Raw genomic sequence first — 23,786 nt, 5'->3', positions numbered from 1 at the left:
GTGATATATAATACATGATCCTGTTTATATTATACAGGCCAGGTCCCCCTGTTGGGGTAATCACCAATGGCGAGCTAAAAGTGCCCGGAGACTAAGAACCCCACAATCTCCATCACCGCTCGGTGCTGGTAGGAAGCTGTGAAAGTTCCAGTTCCCCCCCTCACACACTCACACACGGCCTCTGGCCCGAGGACAGTGAAGCACACCAGGGTTGCGTTTCACCACGGACTCACATTTTCGTCGTTGTTGTTTTTTTCCCTTTTTGATTGTTTGTTTAATTATTTGTAAATATTCCCTCAAGGGGCGCTTTAATCTGGACAAATTGTAAATGGTCATGTTATGTCTGTTTGTATTTGTTATTTTCTAATTTCACTCAATACACGGTACCATCACAAGTTTAAATTCCCCTGCCACTTTGAGCCTGTTCCCACTCTCACATCTTTTTGAGATGCCCTTTCGTACTCCACAAAATATTTGCCATCAGGTTCACGGACCTCCACTGACTCCACTGATTTTTACTTTTGGTCTTCCCCTTTTGAAATGTTTTTATTTAAAAAAAAAAATCTGACAGCTCGCTGACTTGTGTGCCATTGAAAATAACAGGTTCAGTCATTGGTTCTTTTGGGGGACTCCCTCGCAATGTAATTGCGGTCATGGGTCGTCATTGTGTTGTTGCTACAGAAACAGTGTTTTGCATGTGCTGTTCTTCCTCGTCTGCTGTGAGGCACAGCAACTTGAGACAGACTCAAAAGCAGCATCTCCTCAGCTGCTTTTTGTTATTAAAAGGAGGAAGCCAATCAGACCCAGCTACAAACTGACTAAGAGGGAGAGGAGTCAACTGATATCATCCTATACTGACACACTTTATACTTCATAATTCACAATATCAAATAAATTTTTGGACTTTTTTGACACATAAATCTTGAGGTCAAATGGGCTCTCATTTAGATTAAAAGCAAGTGGTGAAGTTGCTGGTTGCTGCAGCCCTACTGAATTGATCTCGACAGAAAAATACAGAAAGCTGAGTATTTATTTTAACCCTGCAAGGACATTTACCCTCAAAGACGGCAACCCTGTAAATATGTCTCAGTATCTTAGTGGTTAAAAAAATCCTGGAAATATGAAATCTTTCCTTTTTACTATGTGTAACCGTGCAGGCAAACTGTTGGTAGCAAAGCCTTCTTGTTGGAGTTGATACTATTCCCTTTCGCCCTCCATTTCTCTGTCTGGAGCTTTCATTTCCTCTAAAAAAAAAAAAAAAAAAGCGCTTCAGGGGTCAAAGGCCAATTTAAAAAAATCTCTTCTGAAGTCACTTCAAAGAGCCGACAGTCTAAATTCACCCTGCACCTGTAGATGCAGCACCTGTTGCAATCAGACTGGTGTGACCAATTATTGTCATCAAACAGCTGCAACTGAGTGGCCTCCAGGGTTTCCCTGATGATTTTAATTGGTGCTCAGAGTTTAAGAGCCAAGGAGCCTCCTGCAGTTGACAGCACAGAGCTTCTGTCCGCAAACCTCCAGGAGCCACTGTGGAGATAGTGTGCAAGACCAAGCTGCTGCGCTTTACCCTGAACATGCTGCTGGGACGCTCTCTTGGGTTGGTACCACTCATTGCTGAAAGGCTATGCTTCTGCTTCTGTCTGCTAAAATGTCTGTCTTGTTCTTGCAGTTTATGCTGGATTTGTCTACTGTTGTTCAGCAGCACTTCTGGGGTGCCTTTGGTCAAAGGTGAGGTTCTCTCTTGTCTGAAACGGCTTCACAATATTGGATAGTAGTGAGCTGACGGTGCACAAGGTCTTGATGAGCTCCTGAAGTGACTGCATCCTGGCTCTATCTTCTCTTGGTGAATGCAATGCAACATATGGCCTGACTTCTGTGTCCTCAACTCCAGATGGTAATCTCCAACTGGCCCGACAGAGCCCTCCTGGGCCCCAAGACCAACACTCTGTGCAGCAAGGGCCCCCTGAACTCCGGCAACAAAATGTACGTTTGGAGAATTATGGCACTTTGAAGACTCCCGCTTCCGGCACTGGCCAGCAGCCCTCCAGAGATGTTGTGGGTCCACAAACCAAAGGGTCAGCAGGGCTTCCCATTGCTTCTGGTGCTCCATCCTACCAGGCTGCTCCTGTGTCCTACTATCCAGCGCAACGTGGCTATGATGGGGGTTCCTACTATACAGGCGTTTCTGCTCCAGGCCAAACTTCCAGTAGTGATCAGCAGGCAGGGGGAGCTCGTCAACAGTTCAACACTTACTCCTCACCGTACATGGATGTAGCAGCAGAGGTGCCACAGAGTGTTGGCAGGGTTTCCCCGCCGCGCCGTCTCTACATTAGCCAGTCAAATGGTGGCTTCATGCACGCATCAGAACAGATGTCCCACTCAAAATATGATCCAGATGATCGCCATATGTCCTTGCATGCCTTTGGTACAGCAGAGATTCCTAGCTGGTTTGCACCTGAGACTCAAGGCCAGTCTGGCGGCTCTACGCAAGGTTCCCAGCAGACAAACGGCGGCTATCTGACTGCGGTGCAGAACATGCCTGTCAGTTCCCCAGGAAACTCCCAGCAGACTCAACACAACTACTACAGAGAGTCTCAGAACCCTGAAGGTTTCAAGCAGGTGCCCCGCTACTATGTGGCTCCTGGTCAGAACTTGGCTGGTGGGCCAGGCCCTCTGGGATTCGGCGCTGGTCCAGGCGGTCTTTGGACCATGTTTCAGAACCCTGCAAGTGGGAATCGCAACGCTCAGCAGTCTCAAGACTACTATGGAACTGCAGTTCAGAGAGTGCCCATCGGCTCTCAAAGTGCTCAACAGACCCAGGCAGACTATCAGCGTGCAGTTCAGAACAGTCAAAACATGTTTGCGCAAGGTTTCCGACAGAAGGTCTAAGGTAATTGAGCTTTTATTATTTTTGTGTGTTATAGCAGTGACTAACGCTACCCTCTTGTCTTGCAGGATGACCATCAGCCTTGATGTTTCAACCTGGGAATTTGAGTCTGAAACTTGTCAAAGTCTGAATAAACAAATCTATTAATGGAATCTGGTGTTAAACTTTGGCTTTCAACAGTTTGATGTCCTTTGTGCATCCAGCATGACCTTTGCCGCGTCTTCTGAGAAACCCTTGGGAACTATTTCATAGAGTGGTGCACTTTCAACAGCTAATAACATGGCGACATGTCTAATGGCTTCTGACTAATTACTCTAAGGTTAAATGTGTAATATTTGAGGAGATTTTGAAGAACAGTGACATCAAGTGGTCATAATCTTGCATTGTCTTTCACTCTTCCCCCTCCTGAGCCTGCCTGTGAGTAACAGTGACCTGCACACCCAGACCTGTATACCTTGCCCACCTTTCTTGTTGCAGATTAATTAGTTATGATTATCCACTCATGCCATATTGTAAAAGTGAGTCTAGGCAAGGCCCCCCCCCGCCCCCCCGACCCCTAGATCTTCAGAAGTGTCTCACGATAGTATGTGTGCCGAGTTTTATCAGGTGGTGTTACGGAGGCGTGACCAACCTGTCAGCTTTGACAAGTCGGTCAGCTCTCCGCACTGAGGACAAGAAGTACCAACGTTAGATCAGTGAGGCCATGGAGATGAGAAGACGAGGGAGCCTTCATGCTTTCCCACACCTGGAGCGGTGAACGGACAGAGGGAGGTTTGACCGACCTGTCAAATCTGACAGTTCGGTCAAACCTCCATATCACTATCTGAAGAAAATTCGTTGCACATACCATCTGTTTCAGTTTCCTGGCACCTCTATTTTGGAACCATCTTCCAGCCTCGGTGAGGGGGGCAGACACAGTTAGTTTATTTAGGAGTAGACTTAAGACTTTCCTTTTTCTTAAAGCTTATAGTTAGACTCCATCGACTGTCAGTTAAGCTGCTGTAGGCTTACGCCGTGGAGGGAGATCTTTCGCTCCCGTTACAGGGATCGTTGCTCTGTGCAGGCGGAACCTTTATCACTCTCCTCACCCAATCAATCTTTTACTGTATCCAATCTTTTACTCTATCCACTCTGTCCAAGCTCTCATTATGCTTTGTACAGTATGCTCGATATGCATGATACTGCCGCAGTCTCTGTGTCCCCGGCAGGTGATGACCACTGCGCCAGGAGCTGGATTGTGCTGTCCTGGGGGTCTTGCTGTCATCGCTTCATCCCACCACCACGCTTAAGACCTGGACTAGTCCTATCGGCAGATTGTCCATCGAGCTAGGCTCTTGCCTTCCAAAGCATGGACACTTACACTCCACATGGACAGCAGCCTTGAATTATTTCCTATTCTTTGTGTTTATATCCGTTTTGCCTGGTTGGTGTATCTGTTTTTCACTCTGTCCTGTCTGCCACCCTGGCTCACTCTGCTCCTTTCTCTCTTTCTCTGTCTCTCCTCTATCTTTCTACTTCACCCCAACTACTCATAGGCAGATGATGGCCCTCTGGAGTCTGGTTCTGCCCTAGGTTTCTTCCCACAGGGGAGTTTTTCCCAGCCACTGTCGCATCTTGCTTGCTCCGGGGGCCCAGTTGGTTCTCTCTGATTGTATAAAGCGCTTTGAGACGCCTTTGGCTGTGATTTAGCGCTGTACAAATAAAAGTTTATTATTATTATTATCGTGTGACAACCCTGAAGCTCCACCGACGCATGTCAAGGTAAAACCACCTCGGCAATAGCGACGTCTGTTCTTCCAGTTGCTGGTACTTTTGAGAATGGATCAACATTAAATGGTTGAGTTTGTTCTGAACATTTTATTCTTTCAAGTTTATCGGAAAACACCTTGTGCAAGTTCTTTTCAACAACAGTCAGACAGGACCATGCATTGATACGCCTCATTAGAGTCTGTAAATAGAGATCGCTCATTAAGGCTGATTCAATAAAGATTAAACGATGACATGGGCTGACAGTCACGTGACATCAGGACACAAATCAACATATTACAGTTAAAAACAAAGCTAGAAAAAAATACACACGTCTGATAGAAACTACATGGTTTTTATACATTGTATAAATAAGGACTTTCTTTGTGCATGCAGTTAGTGATATGATGGAATGGGAGGAGCCTTCTCTTCCCCAGTTTTCTTCTCTTCATTCAGTCATCAGGTGACTCATCTGGCTTCATGATCTGATATGTGATCAGGTACTCGGGATATGCCTGCAGCAGAAGAGAGGAGACCAGATTACACAACAACTAGACAACAAGATTGGTGTGGCAAAACCTGATGTGATTGTGCATGCAAGGAATAAACACAGCAAAAAAATAATTGAAAAAAAGTGACAAGTGGCAGTTAAATGAGTTTTACAACTGCACAAAAACACAAAATTAAGTTAATTAAAATAGTTCTTAAAAAGAAGTGGCAAGTACAGATAAGGATGTTAAAATGTTATGCACCTTACAATACAGTTGTGGACTGACAGGGCCAGCTAGGCCTTATCTGCTGGCATAAACACACTCAGAAAAGTACATTTTCCCATAAATACGATAGTTATTCTCAATAGTCAGATTTTTTTCAGATCATATATTATCCACTGGGTCGCGTTGCTTCCATTGTCGTACGTTACAGTAAAGTTTTTATCCAATCATATTACAGCTAGCTTGTGTTGCCAGGTTCCATGAAATCTGCCAGAGGCCTTCAGAATCGACATAGCACGTTCCTGTTCGCTGTAAGTCAGTGGTTCTCAAACTTTCTCTGTCACGCCTCACCTTGGAGGAAGAAACCCCCCCCCCAAAAAAAAAACAAAACAAACAAACAAAAACAAAGCCAAAATGGTGACAAAATAGTTTTTTTCAAATTCACTGAAACAACATAAATTTGCAAATGATGTTTTACCTTTGGCACACCACTTTTTGTGATATCAAAACCAACATTCTTTTTTTTTTTATCATGAACATTCATTTCACATTCATTTCACTTTTCTCTTCATTCATTCATTCATTCATTCATTCATTTTCCATACCCGCTTAGTCCCGAGCTCAGGGTCACTCGTCTCTTCATTTATGAAATCATTTATTTTGTACAAATAAAGCAAATCACTCTTTGTGACATCAAATCCTGAACATTACATTTTAAACAAGAATACTCCTTTCACTTTCCTGCTGTGCAAATAACTTTTTTTGGCAAACCACTTTTGTAACATCCACCACCCTGGCTTCCCTGTGAAACAACACAGCTTTCGGTTGTGCTCCCATCTCCTCACAAAGTGCAGAGAATAGCCGCGCTTTCAGGGCTCTTGTTTTGATGAAATTGACCACATCAACAACAACAGTCATGCGACCACATCACATTTTCTACCTGCCACGAGATGACGTTGAGCGTGGCGTGCGCTAAGTCATAATATCGCGCCAGTCGTGGCGTAGATCACGCACTGATGCAAAGGTGTTTGATTACGTTCTATCAGCGCTGGAAAACTCTTCATTGTCCTCTGGCTTTTTCGCTGGCGGCTCACGCATTAGAAAGAAAATAGACCCGACGCCGAAACGATCGCTGCCGGCGGCGGAGGTTGGCGTGAACGACACCATCGTTCACGCCAAAAGCAGGCGCCACCCACTTTGAGAAACACTGTGAACAGACCTCAGTTAGTTGTGATAGCCAATCAGATCTCGAGTCTGCGATGCCAAGCTGGCCTTATGCTAAATTTCACACATCCTGTGATTGGATGAGCACTGCGAACTCAACAGACTAAACTCAACCCAGAGAATGAAGGTGATGTAATGTGTAAGTGTGATTCTCTATGGATTCTCAAGCCGTAGTGTATATATTGGATATATACTTATTGTGTATATATTGAAGGTAATATGATGTGTATTCATTTAGGGTGGACTAAACATGACATAACTGATGGCCTAGGCGTGAAATGCACGGCCTGCCACTGACATAATATAATAAAATATAATACAATGTATATAATATAATATGATATAATATATTGTAATATAATATAATATAATATAATATAATATAACATAATAAAATATAATATATTATATTATATCATATATAACAATAATCATTAGTTGCAGCCTGCACTTTAACATGCGGATGAAACCTGCTGAGTAGATGTGAACAAAGTGTTGTAAAGGAACACTTCCTGTATGCACATTAATCATCACAACTACGGATTTTCCAAACAGTAGAATCTGTTGTCTGGACTTGAAAGCGGCGGGGACTCGTGGTCAGCTGCTCAAAAATGACCCAACCAACATAAGCAAGATCAAAGTCTCAGACAAACAATCCCATGTGGAAAAACAAAGCAGACAAAACCAGATGGAGTTGACTTGGGTCACCTGCTCTCCTCTGTAGATGACATACTCGGACAGAGCGAGGCCGTTGACGCTGGGCCTGCCGGTGACCGAGTGGTGACCCGGCGGGGAGTGAGCCATCTTCATGGCGTTGAATTGCAGGAAGGACTTTCCCAGAGTCACCCTGCAGAACAACAGGTGCCTGCAGGGGATACAGAGCACATGCACAGAGTGTCTGACTGTGTGTGTTGTGTTGAGTTGCCATCAGAGGTGGGTAGTGACGACTTACAGATGTTACTCAACAGTTACTCAATACTTGAACAGACCTTTTGCCAGGTACTTTGTGCTTCTCAAACAACAGATTGGATATCTACTTCTTACTTCTACTTGAGTCACATCATTTTGAATTTCGAATCGTATCGTTGCTTGAGTAAAAAATTTTGCACACTCTACCCACCACTCTACCCCTCCTTCCACACTGGCAGCTGTTAGCAGCAGCTGTGATATCCGAACCCGGAACTCACATGCTAATAATTAAGGATGCACCGATATCAGTATCTGGTATCGCTGTCGATACCGGGGTTGAGTACCCTACTCATACTTGGAAAATACGAGCCAATACCACGACACTGATACCAGCTGTATGTGTATGTGTATGTGTATGACAATTTTATTAAAAAGGTGTTTGTACTGCAGTGAAACTTTTTCACCATTTTCTAGAAAAAAACATGCTGAGGAATGTTGTTCAACTAACAGTGGAAGTCTATGGGGGGGAAAAATCAAGATAATTATATAATGTCTAACGGCCTAAAGGCTCCTACACACTGAACGCGTACGTCGGCGCAAGAGCGCAACACCGCGCAGGGAGCAGAGCGTCGCGCCAGGGTGGCGTTTGACGCCTTGACGCCCGATTTAAAACATTTTTAAATAAAGGGTCGGGGCATTATTGCGTTGATTCGCATTTTATTTTATACTCTAGACAACACGGAACGTACATTGCACGAGTTTCCGGCAAAATGGATAGCAACGCACTGAGTAGCAAGCGGGAGGATGAGAGCGCTGTTGTGTGCAAACTGCGGCACAACGAGTTTTCGTTCCACCGCAGTTATTCAAGCCTCCAGTACCACCTGAATGCAAAACACGTAGCACCTAGTACGAGCACCGGAGCTAACAAGAACACCAGAGCGCCGAAACCAAACAGAGTCGCTAACCAGATACATATTTTTTAAGCTAGTCTTGAGCCCCCGAGCTCGGTGTCATATCAAATGTTACACTCGGGACACTGCGAGAGGCAAGTTTTTCCTCCATTTTTCTCACTCCTGCACTATCGCTAACTAGCGCTCTGCGTCTGACCACTTTTTTTTTTCCAGAACTGGCTTCTCTCCTATTGGCCGCGCCAAGATGTATCACAGCGCGTTGACGCCAGGCCTGCTCGCGCCACACCGCGCGTCAAAAACGCGTTCAGTGTGTAGGCACCTTTATTAAGTACTCCGTTTCATGGTATCAGTGAGTACTGAAAAGCAAGTACTCGTACTCATTCTGAAAAAAGTGGTATCGGTGGTGGTATCCCCACTGATAATAATTATGCTAGTGCTTTCCAAAGGCTAAAACAAGGTCAGGCTAGCCCATTAACTACCTGTGACAGATGTAGCACGAGCGGTCTTTGTGCAGCGGGCAGCCCGTCCCACCTCCAATCCCGTAAACGTATTGGTTGCTCTTTGACGAGTTCTCGGCAAAGTAGATCCCGGCGCCGAACATCCCGCCAATGTAGGCGTGTCGCTCGTCAAACCCTTTGTGGATGATGGCGTTGACGAACGGAGAGCCTGAAAAGAAAAGTACAACTGGCCCATGATTGGCTGCCCGGCTCTTCTTCCTCCTCATAAATTTCGCCGTTTGTCGGCGGAACGCTTGCGTTGGGGTGGGGGCACCGACCGTGGAACAGCATGCGCTCGTTGGAGTGGTTGTGGTTCTCCTCGGACACCTCCTTCCTGCGGTGGCTGTATCTCTCCCACAGCTTCTTGTTGCACACCTTCTGGATCTGGAGCGGCGGCAGACGGAGAGGTCAGAGGTCATCGCGCCGGCGTCCGCCGAGGTTTTGATGCCGATGGGGACGCACGCGGCCTACCTTCACCAGTGCGTATCTGTTGAAGACTCCCCCAGCGTGGCCGCCGTCGCGGTGCTCTCTGATTGTGCTCTGCATCTAAACGACACAAAGGAAGTCCTCTTTCATTCTCGTGCCTCACGTTTGCCTTGGCCGCGACGAAGACGACGAGCCTGACCTCCTCCTCCACCGACAGGAACTCTTTGTCATCCGCCGCCAGGTCTATTAAGACCGTCCCACTGTTGGCCATGTTCAGCGTCAGGTAGGGGTTCAGACCTGGCACACACAGTGAGTTCAGACTTGTGAAAGTCAAACCCTTAGAATATGTTCTTCTATTTGTTCAAGAAGAGTATAAAGGTCTGTGTGTGTGTGTGTGTGTGTGTGTGTGTGTGTGTGTGTGTGTGTGTGTGTGTGTGTGCGTGCGTGCGTGTGTGTGTGTGTGTGTGTGTGTGTGCGTGCACATGTGTGCGTGCTCTCACTCTGCGGCCCACTGATAAGTCTCTCCACTCCCTTGATGATCTTGTGTCGGTGTCCGTAGGCGATGATGCCAATGTCCTTCAATTCATGGTGACCCATCTCCACCAGCACGTCCAGAGTAATCTACACACACACACACACACACACACACACACACACACACACGCATGCACACACTCCGCTGAGTGCCAGCACCAGCTTCTACAGGTGATCAACAGTCGATCAAACGGTCTCACCTGTTCGCTGTGGAAGATCTCCAGAAGATGCTCCAGTCCCAGGTTCTTCAGGAAGTGACTGATGCTGAGCTCCGCTTTGGTCTCTGCAGCACACACCCACGGGCAAACACACAAAGGTGAAAAAAGCTAAATGAGTATCAAGAGTGGAAAAACTATAGCAATGGGCATTCCTTCTTCTTCCTTCCCACCTTCGTCCTTCTGCACCGCTGGCGTGTCAGGAAACGCGCAGGCCGTCAAAGCTGCGTGAGCCATGTTTGCCTCTGGCAGCAAGGAGTCGGACGCATCAGTGGCGGCGTCGGCGTTGCACGTAGCTGCTGCAGGTGCCACCGTGGCGTCGCTACCGGTTGAGGAAGAGGAGGAGGCGGAAGAGGAGGAAGGAGTGGAAAGACATGGTGGGACAACAGCAGCAGCAGCAGCAGCAGCAGCAGCAGGAGGAGGAGCAGCAGCAGCAGAGGCCGTCACTCTGATGACCTGTGGTTTGTAACAGCCTGGCAGGGCGGAGGGAGGCATGGCCGCCGTCAGCAACGCGCGCACATCGTCGGCCTGCGGGGGGCGCCAGATGGTGCGGACGATGATTAGAACAAGAGGACAAAGAGCAAACATTTCGGGGCGTAGCGCCCCCTTGAGTCGGAGCGGGCGCGTACCGTGACCAGGTCCAGGGGCGCCTGTCCCTCCTGGTTGGTGAGGGTGGGGTCTGCGCCGTGAGCCAGCAGCAACGCGCACAGCTGGGTGCGACCCTTCTGGGAGGCCTCGTGCAGCGGCGTGAACGCCCACTTGTCGGTGGCGTTGACGCAAGCGTCGAACTTGATGAGCAGGGCGGCGACGTCGATGTGCTGGGCGGCGACAGGAAGACCGGTCAGGAAAAGAATTCCACCAAGCAGAGTCCGCTATTTTTTTTTTTTTTTTATAGCATTTTTACTGCGCATTTTTCTTGCTTTTTTTCTGAAGCGGGGTAAAACGCAAACCCTGCCACCGATTTTCCCGTCAAACCTCATCAAAATGAAAATAATGGGTAAAAGGCTGAAAAACATGCAGAGTTGCGTGAAAATAGTCGGAGAGAGAAGAGAGGGATGGAGGAGGAGAGACGACGAGGCCAATCATGTGGCCTAACTGCGAGACATCCGCGGGCGCACCCGCGCGCGACACACACACACACACACACACACACACACACACACGGGGGCAGGTCATCAGGACTGCTCATCACTGGTGGCCACTTGTGTCTCGTCAGCTCATCAGTGCGATGGCGCCGTCGCCTCGGCAAGAGACGCACGGAGGGTGAGTGTATGATTGTGAAGGGCTCTTCAGGGTGATCAGTCTGCACACTCGCAGGAGAACAGATGAATTCTTATATAGGAGGATCTGTGTGCGTGTGTGTGTGTGTGTGTGTGTGTGTGTGTGTGTGTGTGTGTGTACGTGTTCCTCCCTACCCCATAGGAGGCGGCGTTGTGCAGCGGAATCAGTCCACCTTTGTCTTGAGAGTTGACCTCAGCGCCGTGCAGCAGCAGGTACTCTGCCACCTCCAGGTTGTTATAGCCCGCTGCGCACCCACACACACACACACACACACATACACACACGCAAATGCACACAAACACAATTTTTACAATGCATAAGGCTTTTTCAATGATTGAAATGTGCGGTTGTGTGTGTGTGTGTGTGTGTGTGTGTGTGTACCGGCCAGGTGCAGCGGTGTGGAATGTCTCCCTTGTGTGTCCCGGCAGTTGACGTTGTCCTGCGTGCACAGCTTCTTGACGCGAGCCAGGCAGCCCTTCTTGGCGGCGTCCAGCAGGGCGGCGTCGCCTCGCAGCATGTCCTGAACGTCCACGTCCCCGTTCCTGACCAGGTCGAGGGGCGTGTTCCCGTCCCGGTTCTTCCGGGTGGGGTCGGCACCGTGCTGAGAGGGAAGGGAAGCTCTTGCCACTGATCACCAGTGTATGTGTGTGTGTGTGTGTGTGTGTGTGTGTGTGTGTGTGTGTGTGTGTGTGTGTGTGTGTGTGTGTGTGTGTGTGTGTGCGTTTGTACCTGCAGCAGGAGTTTGCAGATGTCGTATTTGCCCTTTGCGGCGGCTTCGTGGAGCGGCGTGAACTTCCAGAGGTCGGCCACGTTGACGACAGCCCCGTGCAGCACCAACAGCTCCGCCACCTCCAGGTGACCGTAGGAGCAGGCGTTGTGCAGCGGAACCAGACCTCTGAGAGGGAAACACGGAGTCAGTCAGAGCTTCCATTAACCACTGGACTTGGTGACAGAAATGGAGATGTGCGTGTTGTATCTCCAACACACCGAGAGCTGCAGGCCCAGCAATCCAAATATTAGAGTGGGATTCAAAGAAGAAGCTTTCTAACAAATTAAAAACAAAAAACAAATAAATGAACAAAATTGTCAAAGTGCAAAGACGTGTTGGCCCATCAGAGGCTTGGACAAAATCTGAAAAAAAAACTTCAGCATGAGGCAGATTCACACACGCAGAAGTCAACGATTAACAATGGCAGAATCAGCCCTCAACGAGTCGGCCGGTGGAGTATTTCCAGGTAGTTAGTGAGAAAAACAGCCCATTTTCTTAGACGTACCTGCCACTTCTGGAGAGCACTGCAGGATAGCGTTGTTTTAGATGGGTGTGTTTGTTTACTTTTCATTTCAGTTCAACTCTCTTTTTGTTTGCTCTCGTGACATCATTTGAATAGCCAGTTTCCAAAGTAGCAACATTTTCACTTCACCATCAATGTCACTTTTGTTGTACAGCCTTTAAGCTGACTGGGCACTGCACTGGCGAAATTAAACCCAATAGCTTTGCCCCCAGAAGTCATGACCTGCAAACTGAAGGTAGCACACACACGCACACACGCACACACATACACACACACATAACTGATATGATGGTGATGATGTCATTGTGATGTCTGGATTGCGAGGTTGGTTAGCCGAGCCAGCTGTCTCTTATCACTGTTCTTTATTTTTGGAGGGAACTGTCCCTTTAAATGGCTTCATGCTGTGTGTTTCCAGATCCAGACTCTAAAAGCTGAGGCTCAGGCTGGGCAGGTAGACACGTTCAGTCTCGGGGAGACAACAGCCAGACGTGAGAAATGCGTGGTCACCCCTTGTCCTTGGCGTGGACGTCAGCTTCGTGCTGCAGCAGGAACTGGACGACGGCCAGTCGGTTGAAACCGGCGGCGAAGTGCAGCGGCGTCGACTGTCGACCCTCCACGTCCCGGCAGTTGACGTTCTGCGGCGTACAGAGTCTCTGCACACACAAGCAGAGTTCCCTCTGAATCATGGCCATCCTGAATAATTAATAAACATCCTGCAATCCATCCAGCGTCGTGTTCCCAATAAGATCTTTCCACAAGATGTTGTGCTGAGGTCTGAAAAACTCCGTTCTGTCTGTCTGAGCTCGCCCCTTTTCCTTTATTGTGTATGTTTGAGTGACACCAGCCAGCTTGCGGTGATGTTTGGGGAAACAGGCCCTCTGATTTCCTGCTTATCTTTTGTTTTTTGTATTTTGGTGGCACAACAGTGTTGGAAAGATTACTTAAAATTACAAGTTACCCTATTAAAAATGTAAGAGTAATGTAATTATTGCAATTACTTTATCAGAGTAATGTAACTAATTACATTTGATTACATTTTGATTACTTTTTAAGTTTTTCAATAAACTGTCTAGACCCAACAGTGTTGAGCTTCCAGCAGCCTTCAAAGCAGATGTTAGATGCCAGATGTGTCTTCAAGATGGACATGGACATTTTGGAGGTCGACAACATCTTGACAATAGGTTGTCCTACATTGGACAATTATATTTGCACCCTTTTTTGATATCTATGCAAAATATATATTTATACTTCCGGCACTGCAACACATTTTTAATCAACATGATTGTTGCTCAGACTACGCTCCACACAGAGAGAGCGACAATTCAACTGGCAGGCGATTAGTAGGGGGTGCGGCAATTCTAAACTTGACAGGAGAACCAATCAGAAGCATCAGAATTGTATCAAACGTTTGTCTGCAGGGGAAAACTGAAAGGGACAGTGCTCGTGCCATGTTTGTGCACAAGAAAACCAAGCAAAGCAACAAAAATTAAAAAAAAAAAGAAAAATGCAAACATTAAGCCCAGCCTTGTTTGGAAAAACTGGTCGAATGTAATTAAAACTGTAATTGTGACTATTGCCACAGGGAGTTGTAATTGAATTACAAATCTTTTTTCCAGTATTTTCAATGAAACATAACTGTATCTTAAAGCTGAAGTGTGTAATATTTGGACATTTTGAAGAAGAAACAGCAACATCAAGTGGTTACAATTTAGAGTGCAACGTCTTTCACTCTCCCTCCCCCTCCTGAGCTTGGCAGTGAGCTACGGTTGCCTGCATACCCAAACCTGGATACCTCGTCCACCTTCTTCTTCGTTGGTTTATTTGAAGATGCAAGCGTTCACCCTAATTACCAAACACACTGTCAGACGGCTGGATTGTCCACACCAGGCTTCCTTAGAAATATGGTGGTGCAAGATGGCAGCTAACTGGGAGCTAGACCCTTGCTATACATATATACATATACATGTATATATGTATATATATATATATATATATATATATATATATATATATATATATATATATATACATATGAGAAAAGTTCTAAGGGTAGGAAATCCAAATTACTTTTATTGTACTGCAAACATACACTTTTATTTATGTACTCATTAATTAAGCCACATATTACACAATGGACCTTTTATGAGCTTTCTTTAATGAAAAGAACTGTTCAAACTGAACAGTTAACATTTCTGCTCGACTACGTCAGAGAGAAAGTAGCTTGTAGCTGCAGTAAAAATGTTATCAAGCAGTTGTTTTTTTTACCTTTAAATTACAACATTAGATGTAACTCGTGACCGGCCAACCCTGGTGGCGCAGCAGCCTGCTCTTACCTTCACCGTCTCAAGATCTCCCGTCTTGGAGGCCTCCAGCAGCTGGCGATCCACCTCCGAATTGCCGACCACGACTCCTTCTGCTGAAACAGATGCGGACGGTTCAGCCGAGCCAGCGGAAGTTGGCGCGCGGCTCGTGCAGTTTCACCGTCCTGCCGGCTCACCCTGCAGCATCTCCTGCATGTTCTCGCTGCCCAGCTGCGACGGCGACACCCCCTGCAGCGACGGCAGCAGCGGGTCGGCGCCGGCGCTCAGCAGCAGCCGGCAGGTTTGCAGGTGACCGCAGCGGGCGGCCCTGTGCAGCGCTGTCTGGCCCAGGTGGTCGGCCGCATTCACCTGGAACAGCGAGAGGGAGCTCAGCGGTCACCTGGAGGAGCCTGATGGATTCTCAACACTGTCTTTAACTTGTTTTTATTAATGGTTTGAGCTCTAAATTGATTTTGACTACGCTACAATGTTCAATAAATTCAATAGAAGATTCTTTCACCAGAGGTGGCAAAAGTATTAAAATGATGTACTTAACTAAAAGTACAAATACTTGTGGATAAAAATACTCTGGTAAACATAAAAGTACTGATTCAATGCCTTCAATCACGCAAAGGTAAAAAGTACAGGTACTGCACTTAAGTAAAAAGTATTTTTCCATTAATAATACAATACATTCAATGATAATTTTGTAAAAATGAAAATAATTTGGACTAAACTGACAAGAGGTCAAAGGTCAGAGGTCAGAGGTCTAGCATGAGCGTCATTTTTAAAAACTTAAAACTCTCGATTGTATTCTATTCTATCTATTTTCAACTGCAGCACTGTAATCAGTAATAGTTGTGACTACTCATCCACTGTTGAATGTTGATACTTTTAATAACAATAACCAAAGTTATTTTCTAAATGTTTTATTTTCCTCTGTACTAAAAACGTGCTGAGCAGTGGCCTCAAAGCCGAGTTACTCTAAAATAATCTCCCTCTAAAATGTGATCCACATCTATTTTTTAACTACACAATGGCAGAGTGCAAATAGCTCCACAATAACAACTAGACTAATAATGGATTACTTGGTGAATTACTTTGAACAGAATTAGTATCTTTTAAACACAAGCATGCATGTTTTTCCAATGCAAGAAATAGAAAGTACAGATATTTGTGTACAAATATAGAAAGTCAAAGGAAAAAGTTGTAAAACTTGTAGTAAAGCACAGACCTGAAAAATCTACTGAGGTACAGTAACAAAGTATTTGTGTTTCATCACTTCCCACCTCTGTATTTTACTAGGGTGGATGAAAGACGAAACATTATATCTGAAACATTTTCTGAAAGTGTTGAGGATGTGGAGCAGTTACGACAACTGTCGCATTGATTATTAGTCCAAACAGTCTTTGGTTTGCTGAAACTCACTTTGGCTTCATGTTTGAGCAGGACCTCCAGGACGTCGTTGTGGGCCTTCTCTGAGGCCACATGGAGAGGGGTCAGCAGGCTGAGGGGACGGTGACATCATCAAAGGCTGTGACATCATGACATCAAACTATTAGCAGCTATAAGTAAAGATGGGGGCGTCAGGGCTTTGATCTTTGGGGCCTTTCTATGTTTTTGCAGATAAGGTGTGTGTGAGAATGTTAATGGTTGTTTGTCTTTCAATTTGGTCCAGCGATGAACTGGTGACTTGTGCAGAGTGCAACAACCCCTTCACCCTTTGACTGTACACCTCTGACTGTTTGCCCACCTTTCCATCTAACTCTGTTATTAAGTTTGCAGATGACTCTCCTGTGGTCGGACTGACTACAGGTGGGGATGAGTTCGCCTACAGACAGGAAGTCCAGAGCCTGTTTGAGTGGCGCTCTGTCAACAACCTCGTCATTAACACTCAGCAACTGTGAAAAAGGCACAACAGTGCCTCCGCCTCCTGAGGATCCTCAGGAAAAAAACATCTCAGCCAGAAGCTGCTGGTGTGTTTTTACAGAACAGGTGAGAGCATCCTGGCCTACTGGGTTTCTGTGTAGTTTGCTGGCTGTTCTGTTGCAGACAAAAAAGCCCTTAAAGAATCATAAAAAACGCAGAAAAAGTCATTGGTTGCCCCCTCCTCTGTCTGGCAGACACTGCAAACAGACACATTCTCTGAAGAGCATAAAAACATTATTAAGGACGAGTGTTGTCATGATACTGGACTTCAGACTGCCATACCATATTTTGGAAAATATTGATTTTCGATATGAATTTTGATGCTCGCAACTGTCGATATCGATATTTACTCAATACATCAATATTTTTGACAACACTATTAAAGACATTACACACCACGGTCATCATCTCTTTTAACTGCTACACTCTGGTACGCGCTATAGTTCCATCAAATCCACACCCCACATGCCATAACTACAACAAATAAGCGCTAACCTGCCATCCAATCCATGCAAGGGTGTGCATGAACACCTGGTTGCTCTGCACTTGAAATACTGCACTTGAAATGCACTGTTGCATTTCAAATTACTGTATTTTACTGGGTGCTTTTTAATTTTACTTTTTTGTATCCAAGGAATTGCACTCTGAATTTCATTGTGCTGAAAGTATAATGGCAATAAAGGCTTTCAATTCAATTCAATTCAATTCAATATGAGAGCTGGGATGGGGTCCAGCAGACCCCACTGAGTGCAGGAGAAAGCAGCTGCAGAGGATGAAAGCGTGACTGAAAAGACACCAACACGTTGAACCGAAGGGAAGCCAAAAACATGTGCAGTGCCCCCTGGTGGCTGACCTCACAAACTCTGGATCTAAATGACGTCATCAGACCAAGAGAGCAGACATGGTTGGTATTGTGGGATACTGTGGCTCCGTACGGAGGCGGAGTGTGAAGGCTTCACTGAGGGCTCACAGCACTCACTCTCTGCTCCTGCCGTTGACGTCAGCTCCTTTCCTCAGCAGCAGCTCACACACCTGCTTCCTCTTCGGGTAGGGAGAGGCAGCAGCACAGTGCTGAGAAACACACACACACACACACACACACACACCCACACACACACATTATGTATCAAAAGAGCAGATCTTATCCATCAGCTGCGCTGAGAGTTTTGACTGTGAGGATTTCCGCACCAGTGGCGTCTCCTGAGTCAGTGGGTGTTTGAAGGCGACGCTGTCGGTGCTCAGGTGCTTCTTGACTCGCAGCGGGTCGGCGTTGCGGGCTGCGTGCAGGAGACTGTGACCTCTGAACTCAACTGGCCAGAGTCAGACACAAATGTCGTGATGAGAGCAGGTAAACATCAGTACCGCAGGACACATGCACGCTCACACACACTGCAGTTGTGTGAACATACGGGCCAGTCGTTCCTTCAGCTGTGAGGTCGGGGCCAGGTCGATGGAGCATTTGTTGTGACAGTTCAGGAAGTGGGGGTCAGCACCATACGTCAGTAGGAGGGAACACACCTGAACACACACACACACACACACACACACACACATGTATAAAAATGTTTATATAAACGTTACATTTTGTAATAGAAAATATTTATTTGTTCAGATTTGAAAGAAATGTATCAAATTTTTTTGGATTACATGAACAATGGTTTTGTGGCTTCGGAAACACCTCAAGAGTCTCAGTGGGGACCAGAGTTGAGCAGTAAGTGGGTGGGATTTCAGTTTTGGGAGTGCTATCCCTTTAAAAGTTGGTAGGGGTTCCAGCGGGCTCAGTTCATTTCTTTACCTCAGCTCTGTTCTTGGAAGCAGCTTCATGCAGGGGAGTGAACTGCCACAAGTCCATGGCATTCACATTGGCTCCGTGCTGCACACACACATACACACACGCACGCACACACACACACACACACACACACACACACACACACACACACACACACACACACACACACACACACGTGGCATTATAGCCCATCAAGTATGTCTACGGACACTTTGCAACTTAAATACACTTCTTTTTATTTACTGAGCGCTCTGAACTCCTCCAGCTGAACATTGAAACCTCTCACTGTAAATATCCTGGAGTTGTACAGTAGAAGATCAAACAAAAGTACCTTCACCAGCAACTCTGTCACCTCATAGTGTCCATAGGAACAGGCGTTATGAAGAGGAACTAGATCCCTGAAAGACAAAACAAAAGCCAGGATTAAAACCAATGAAACATTAAACCAGAGTCCAGGAAGGTTGCAGTTAACAGCAGGAATGTGATTAGATGCAGGATGATACTGCAGTGGCTGCAGTGTGGGTTGGGGTTTGTAAACGACTCATTTAATTGGGAAACATTTTCAGTCATTTCAAATGTTGTGTGCCAATGTAAAAACAAAGGAGGAATCGAGTTGTCATCTTAACAAACTGCTTTATTCAGGGGTTTTACAGCTATTGCGAAGTCTTGACCTGTGGTCACCTAAAGAGACGCGTCCTCATGGCGTCACAGCAACCTGTAGTTTCTTATCACAACAGCAAATAAATCTGGATCTATTCCCTCGTGATGCTTCACTGTTGCCACTTTGCAGCAGATCCATTCATCCCACTAACAATGAAAGAAAAAGGTAAAGTTACCCTTTGTCCTTGGCGTGCGCGTCAGCGCCGTGCTGCAGTAAGAGCTGCACCGTCTTCACGCGGTTGTATCCGGCCGCCAGGTGCAATGGCGTCGACTGAAGCGACAACCAGGCGGTCAGACAATGTCAGACAAAGCGATCCGCAGAAATATCGGCAGAGAAAAACGAGAGCCGACCTTCCGTCCGTCGCTGGCGTGGCAGTTGACGTTGAGCGGCGTCAGCAGACTCATCAGCTTCTCCTCGTTACCGCTTCTGCCAGGACACCAGCATCACAGTCTCACAGCAGGTAACAAACACACTCACACACAGTTTCTGACTGTAACCACAGTATGCAGGCTGCATCCTGACAGCAGTGTACCTGGCGCTTTCCAGAACTTCATCTTTTCTGTATTCACCTAGAAGAGAACACATCCAAGAAACACACAGTGAAGCGCTTCATCGCCCCACTATGGAACACATGGAATTATTTCTCCTTCTGCTCCCTTTGCATGTTCTTGTAAAGTGGTGGATGTATCAAAGCAACAATGTTGTCAGACTCATCGTGGTTTAGATGCAACGCGGGCCGCTGGGTGGCTCTGCCTCACCTGTCAGAACGGCTTTGGCTGAAGGTTCTGCGAGATCCAGAGCCGTCCGGCCGTCCGTGTTCCTGATGGTTGGCTCGGCGCCGTGCTGCAGCAACGCTTCACACGCAAACACACACACACACACAAACGTGAGAGCTAAAATAAACAACAGCAAAGGTTTTATGTTGGAGTTGACAGCTGCACAGGAAGGTTGTGGGTTCGATTCCCAGGCCAAGGCCTTTCTGTCTGGAGTTCCTCTGTTTTCTCTCCAGGTACTCCAGCTTCCTTCCACAGTCTCAAGACATGCACTTCAGACGTGTGTAAGTGTGAGTACACACGCTGTGTGGTTGGTCCTGACATAAACTAGTAACTAGAGACCCTGCCTTCAACCCAAGGCATTTAGGATGGACACCAGTGATTACAGGACAATGAGTGCAGGACAAGGTGGTGATCGAAACTGGATGGATGAATGGAGGGATAGAAGTTACGGATGAATGCATGGATGGATGGATAGATAGAATGAACGGATGGATGGTTAGGATGAACGGATGGATGGATGAATAGATGGATGGATGGATTGAGGGATAGAATGGACGGATGGACAGATGGATGATGGATGGATGGATGAATGGAAGGATGGATGGATGGATGGATGGATGGATGGATGGATGGATGATCAGTCTGCACCTATACAGACGTCGATCTTGCCCTTGATGGCGGCCTCGTGCAGCGGCGTGTAGTTCCAGTTGTCTCTGGCGTTGGCATCGGCCCCGTGGCGAAGCAGCAGGTTCACCACCTGCACGGAAACGTCACAACGATTAAAACACAGTGATTTTCTCAGGAGAGGAGTGTGGCTCGGCCACATCTGGAAGCTGGTGCTGGGGGCGGAGTATTACATCAGCGTGGCCGAAGGAGCAGGCGTTGTGCAGTGAAATCAGTCCGCCGTCGTCTCTGGCGTGGACACCGGCTCCGTTACGGAGGAGAAAGTCTACGACGGCCTTGCGACCGAAGCCTGAGTGCAGAAAGAGATGACAAGAGTCCCATCGGGGCTGCGGTTCATTATCCATCCACGGTCTGACCACTCAGACATCTCCGAATGGTTAGTTTTGGTCAAAGTTAATTATTCAGTGAGTTTACAGCGAGCTTCATCATCAAGGTGAGCAAAACAACCTGATTCCTTGATCTGTTTTATTTCATGTTAATATTATCATGTCTATAAACGCAAAAACATAAAGGTAAAAAAAAAAGTTTCCAGTTAGCCTTAGCATCAGTCTGTTAGCACACTTGTAAATACTTTGCTGTTATGTTTTGCATAACTGTTTTGCAACATTACATTCAGAGGTCAAATTCCATCCAGCAAGACTTGACAACTGTTAAACACTTCATCGTATTTGTGCGTAAAGATTTATGGTTAAACTATTCAATATAACACCAAAGTGCACTGAATATAACTGCTTTTTTTTAATTTATGTATTTTTTTTAAATCTATTTTTGTTTTCTCTTTGTGGCAAAATGCGGTTTAAAATTTCCTTGACTCCGCAGACATCGTAGACACTTTGCAACAACTGCTATTTTTGGGATTCCAAACTTGAAGCCACAGTCAGAGCTTGTTCAAATATTAGCTAGTTTTAATAGTTTTCAAACTGACTGGGCATTCTGATTGAGCTCAAAGTCTGAACAGAGATGCCTAAGTCAGCTGCCCTTCACTGACCAATCAGTCTGCAATAATAGCATTTTATGAATTCAGCCGCTCTGTATATAGGGAGGGTCAAAGATTACGATATTGTACATGTTAAAAAAAAATATACAAATTTGTTTTTTTTTACATGAGAAGCTTGTGAAGAAAATACATTTAGCCATTTAGCTTGATAGACACCTAGTTTGTACCAGAGGCACTTCCCAGTGAACTGTTGTTGTTGAATTTAGACTTGGTGTGGATGGAAGAGGCTCAATGTGAACAGGCTCTAGCGTGCTTTACCGGCCGCGAAGTGCAGCGGCGTGGACTTCCTCCCCGCCAAGTCCCTGCTATTCACATTCTGGGGCGTCAGCAGTTTCTGAACTCGATCCAGGTCTCCACTGCGACACGCCTCAAACAGCTCCCTGCCGGCCTCGCCCACTGCCACATCTAGGCCGGGCTCCACTACTTCCGCCACCACGGGGCCCGGTGACACAGCCCCGCCCACAAGAGCCGGCACGCCCGAACACCTCCGGCCCGACAGCATGGAAGTCGGCGAGCGGCCTCGTCCCAACTTCAGGCTGCCGCTCCTGGAGAGTTTGGAGTGGGTGCAGCATGAGGCCGAACCCCAGAAGCCGGCCGCTACCGAGGCCATGCAGGTGGCTGTGGCTGGAACGCTGCAGGGAGACACAAAGCAACAAAGATTAGAACTGCAATAGAAAAGGATTTTGAAAAAAGAATGCTCATTTGCAAATGTTTTGCTCATAAATAAATCATTAAAACATCCAGGAAATACACCTCCACGGGCATTTCCCTATAAATATGGACGTTAAATGGACATTAAGCAGCTTTATTAGCTCAGCCAGAGTTTAGTGTTTCTCATCAAAACAAATGACAAATGGATCGAGTTACATTCCTCTTGCAAAGCAAGTTAATATCTTCCTCTCACTGTTCGAAATCCCTGATATGAATACTCTAAATGTTTTGGTCACGGTGACTTCTCATATCTTTAATTTTAATGTTTAGCTTTTAATAAAGCAATGATGTAAAATAGGAGTAAATTACACAGACGGGCGGCTCAACCAGAATTTAGAGAAACAAGAGCTCGCGACACCATATTACATTGAAATGAATTATATGACGGAGTCAAATGACAATAATAACCAAAACTCTGACACAAATTGTCTGAGATGTTGAAGGAAATTACAATTGGCCATTAATAACAATAATGAAGAAAGATCAAACGTTGATGTAAAAGCCAACCGTAAGGATGAAGAGGCCCTGGAGGAGGAGAACGGTAATATCACGGCTGTTTATTGGCCGAGGCTGCCTGCCATCTCTCCGGGCTGGAAGGCGGACAGACGGTTGTCCTCCATCCCGCTTCCCTGCCGCCGGTCCGAGCGCTTCGACGGGCGAGTCTGTCCAGTGGACGGATCCGGAGAATCGGTAGATGACAGTCCGGAGGAGGGGAACCTGCTAACGGAAGGAGAGCCGCCGCAGCGTACTGGCACCACGGGCTGCTTGATTTATTTACGCTGAGCGCCCGGTTCACTGTGTCACGATCTGAATCTGGACGTAACTGCCTTCTTTCGCTGTCTCCATTCAGCAATTGGTTCCTAAAACGCAACGTATGTATTATACCAGATTTAAATACCCTAAAAGTGCTGATCACCGCCAAACCCCGCTCAATCGTGCGAAGCTGAAAACAAATCGAGCGCACCTCCGGCCTGCAGACTGCAGACGATACTCGAGTCGTCCAAGCAGTGAGAGGTTGCAGTTCTGATTCTGCGCACGGTTTCTTCTCTCACACAGGCAGACAGGAAACACAAGGGTCGATGGAAAAGTAACACTATATTGAATAATACAAATATATTTTAGATATTATTCGCCAATTTATAATTATAATAACAAGAATTCCCAGGCTCGCATATTCAGGAGAAAATGTTGGTTTGATGCGCTTGGCTGATGTAGTAGAAGCTTTGTCCACTAGATGGAGGCATTTAAGTCTATCAAGTTAGGTGTGTGTGGAACGCTACGGATGACAATTCTTTAGGAGA

At 46.5% G+C, this 23,786-nt stretch overlaps 1 protein-coding gene and 1 long non-coding RNA gene across 3 annotated transcripts; one reads left to right on the top strand and one right to left on the bottom strand.

Annotated features, from left to right (window-relative positions):
- Positions 1-1,479: 1,479 nt before the first annotated feature.
- LOC142894263 (uncharacterized) lies at positions 1,480-2,144 on the top strand. The gene is made up of 3 exons (XR_012927801.1): positions 1,480-1,597; positions 1,670-1,728; positions 1,892-2,144. It is a non-coding gene; the product is annotated as an uncharacterized LOC142894263 (long non-coding RNA).
- A 2,585-nt stretch (positions 2,145-4,729) lies between these two features.
- On the bottom strand, positions 4,730-23,493 carry LOC142894008 (poly [ADP-ribose] polymerase tankyrase-2-like). Of its 2 annotated transcripts, none has more exons than XM_076035095.1 (30): positions 22,993-23,493; positions 22,033-22,406; positions 20,951-21,066; positions 20,742-20,850; positions 20,076-20,171; positions 19,850-19,886; positions 19,668-19,743; positions 19,493-19,587; positions 18,988-19,054; positions 18,660-18,737; positions 18,274-18,382; positions 18,053-18,174; positions 17,844-17,935; positions 16,364-16,442; positions 15,133-15,304; positions 14,969-15,051; positions 13,143-13,288; positions 12,073-12,238; positions 11,725-11,944; positions 11,478-11,587; positions 10,692-10,880; positions 10,236-10,590; positions 10,048-10,130; positions 9,814-9,934; positions 9,513-9,610; positions 9,359-9,433; positions 9,166-9,271; positions 8,870-9,056; positions 7,279-7,435; positions 4,730-5,148 (listed from the first exon to the last, which is right to left on the bottom strand). In XM_076035095.1, the coding sequence occupies exons 2-30, from the start codon at positions 22,382-22,384 to the stop codon at positions 5,086-5,088; spliced, it is 3,759 nt and encodes a 1,252-aa protein (XP_075891210.1). In that variant the 5' UTR covers positions 22,385-22,406; positions 22,993-23,493; the 3' UTR covers positions 4,730-5,085. The 2 variants fall into 2 exon arrangements, with proteins under 2 accessions (XP_075891210.1, XP_075891211.1); XM_076035096.1 differs by having other exon boundaries at positions 14,969-15,048.
- Positions 23,494-23,786: the final 293 nt, after the last annotated feature.

Source organism: Nelusetta ayraudi, unplaced genomic scaffold, assembly GCF_046127955.1.
Source record: "Nelusetta ayraudi isolate G7.1 ecotype Tasmania unplaced genomic scaffold, CSIRO-AGI_Nayr_v1 ptg000042l, whole genome shotgun sequence".
Taxonomy (NCBI): domain Eukaryota; kingdom Metazoa; phylum Chordata; class Actinopteri; order Tetraodontiformes; family Monacanthidae; genus Nelusetta; species Nelusetta ayraudi.
Note: the sequence above shows the minus strand (reverse complement) of the source record. Positions and strands in the feature narration are given on the sequence as shown.

What these genes read in the sequence shown, in the direction of transcription:
- LOC142894008 (XM_076035095.1), bottom strand. Translation starts at nt 22,384, where the DNA reads ATGGCCTCGGTAGCGGCCGGCTTCTGGGGTTCGGCCTCATGCTGCACC. An exon ending in CTTCCAAGAACAGAGCTGAG is followed by an intron (nt 18,383 to 18,659) that starts GTAAAGAAATGA and finishes GTGTGTGTTCAG; the next exon opens with GTGTGTTCCCTCCTACTGAC. An exon ending in CATGCAGGAGATGCTGCAGG is followed by an intron (nt 15,052 to 15,132) that starts GTGAGCCGGCAG and finishes CATCTGTTTCAG; the next exon opens with CAGAAGGAGTCGTGGTCGGC.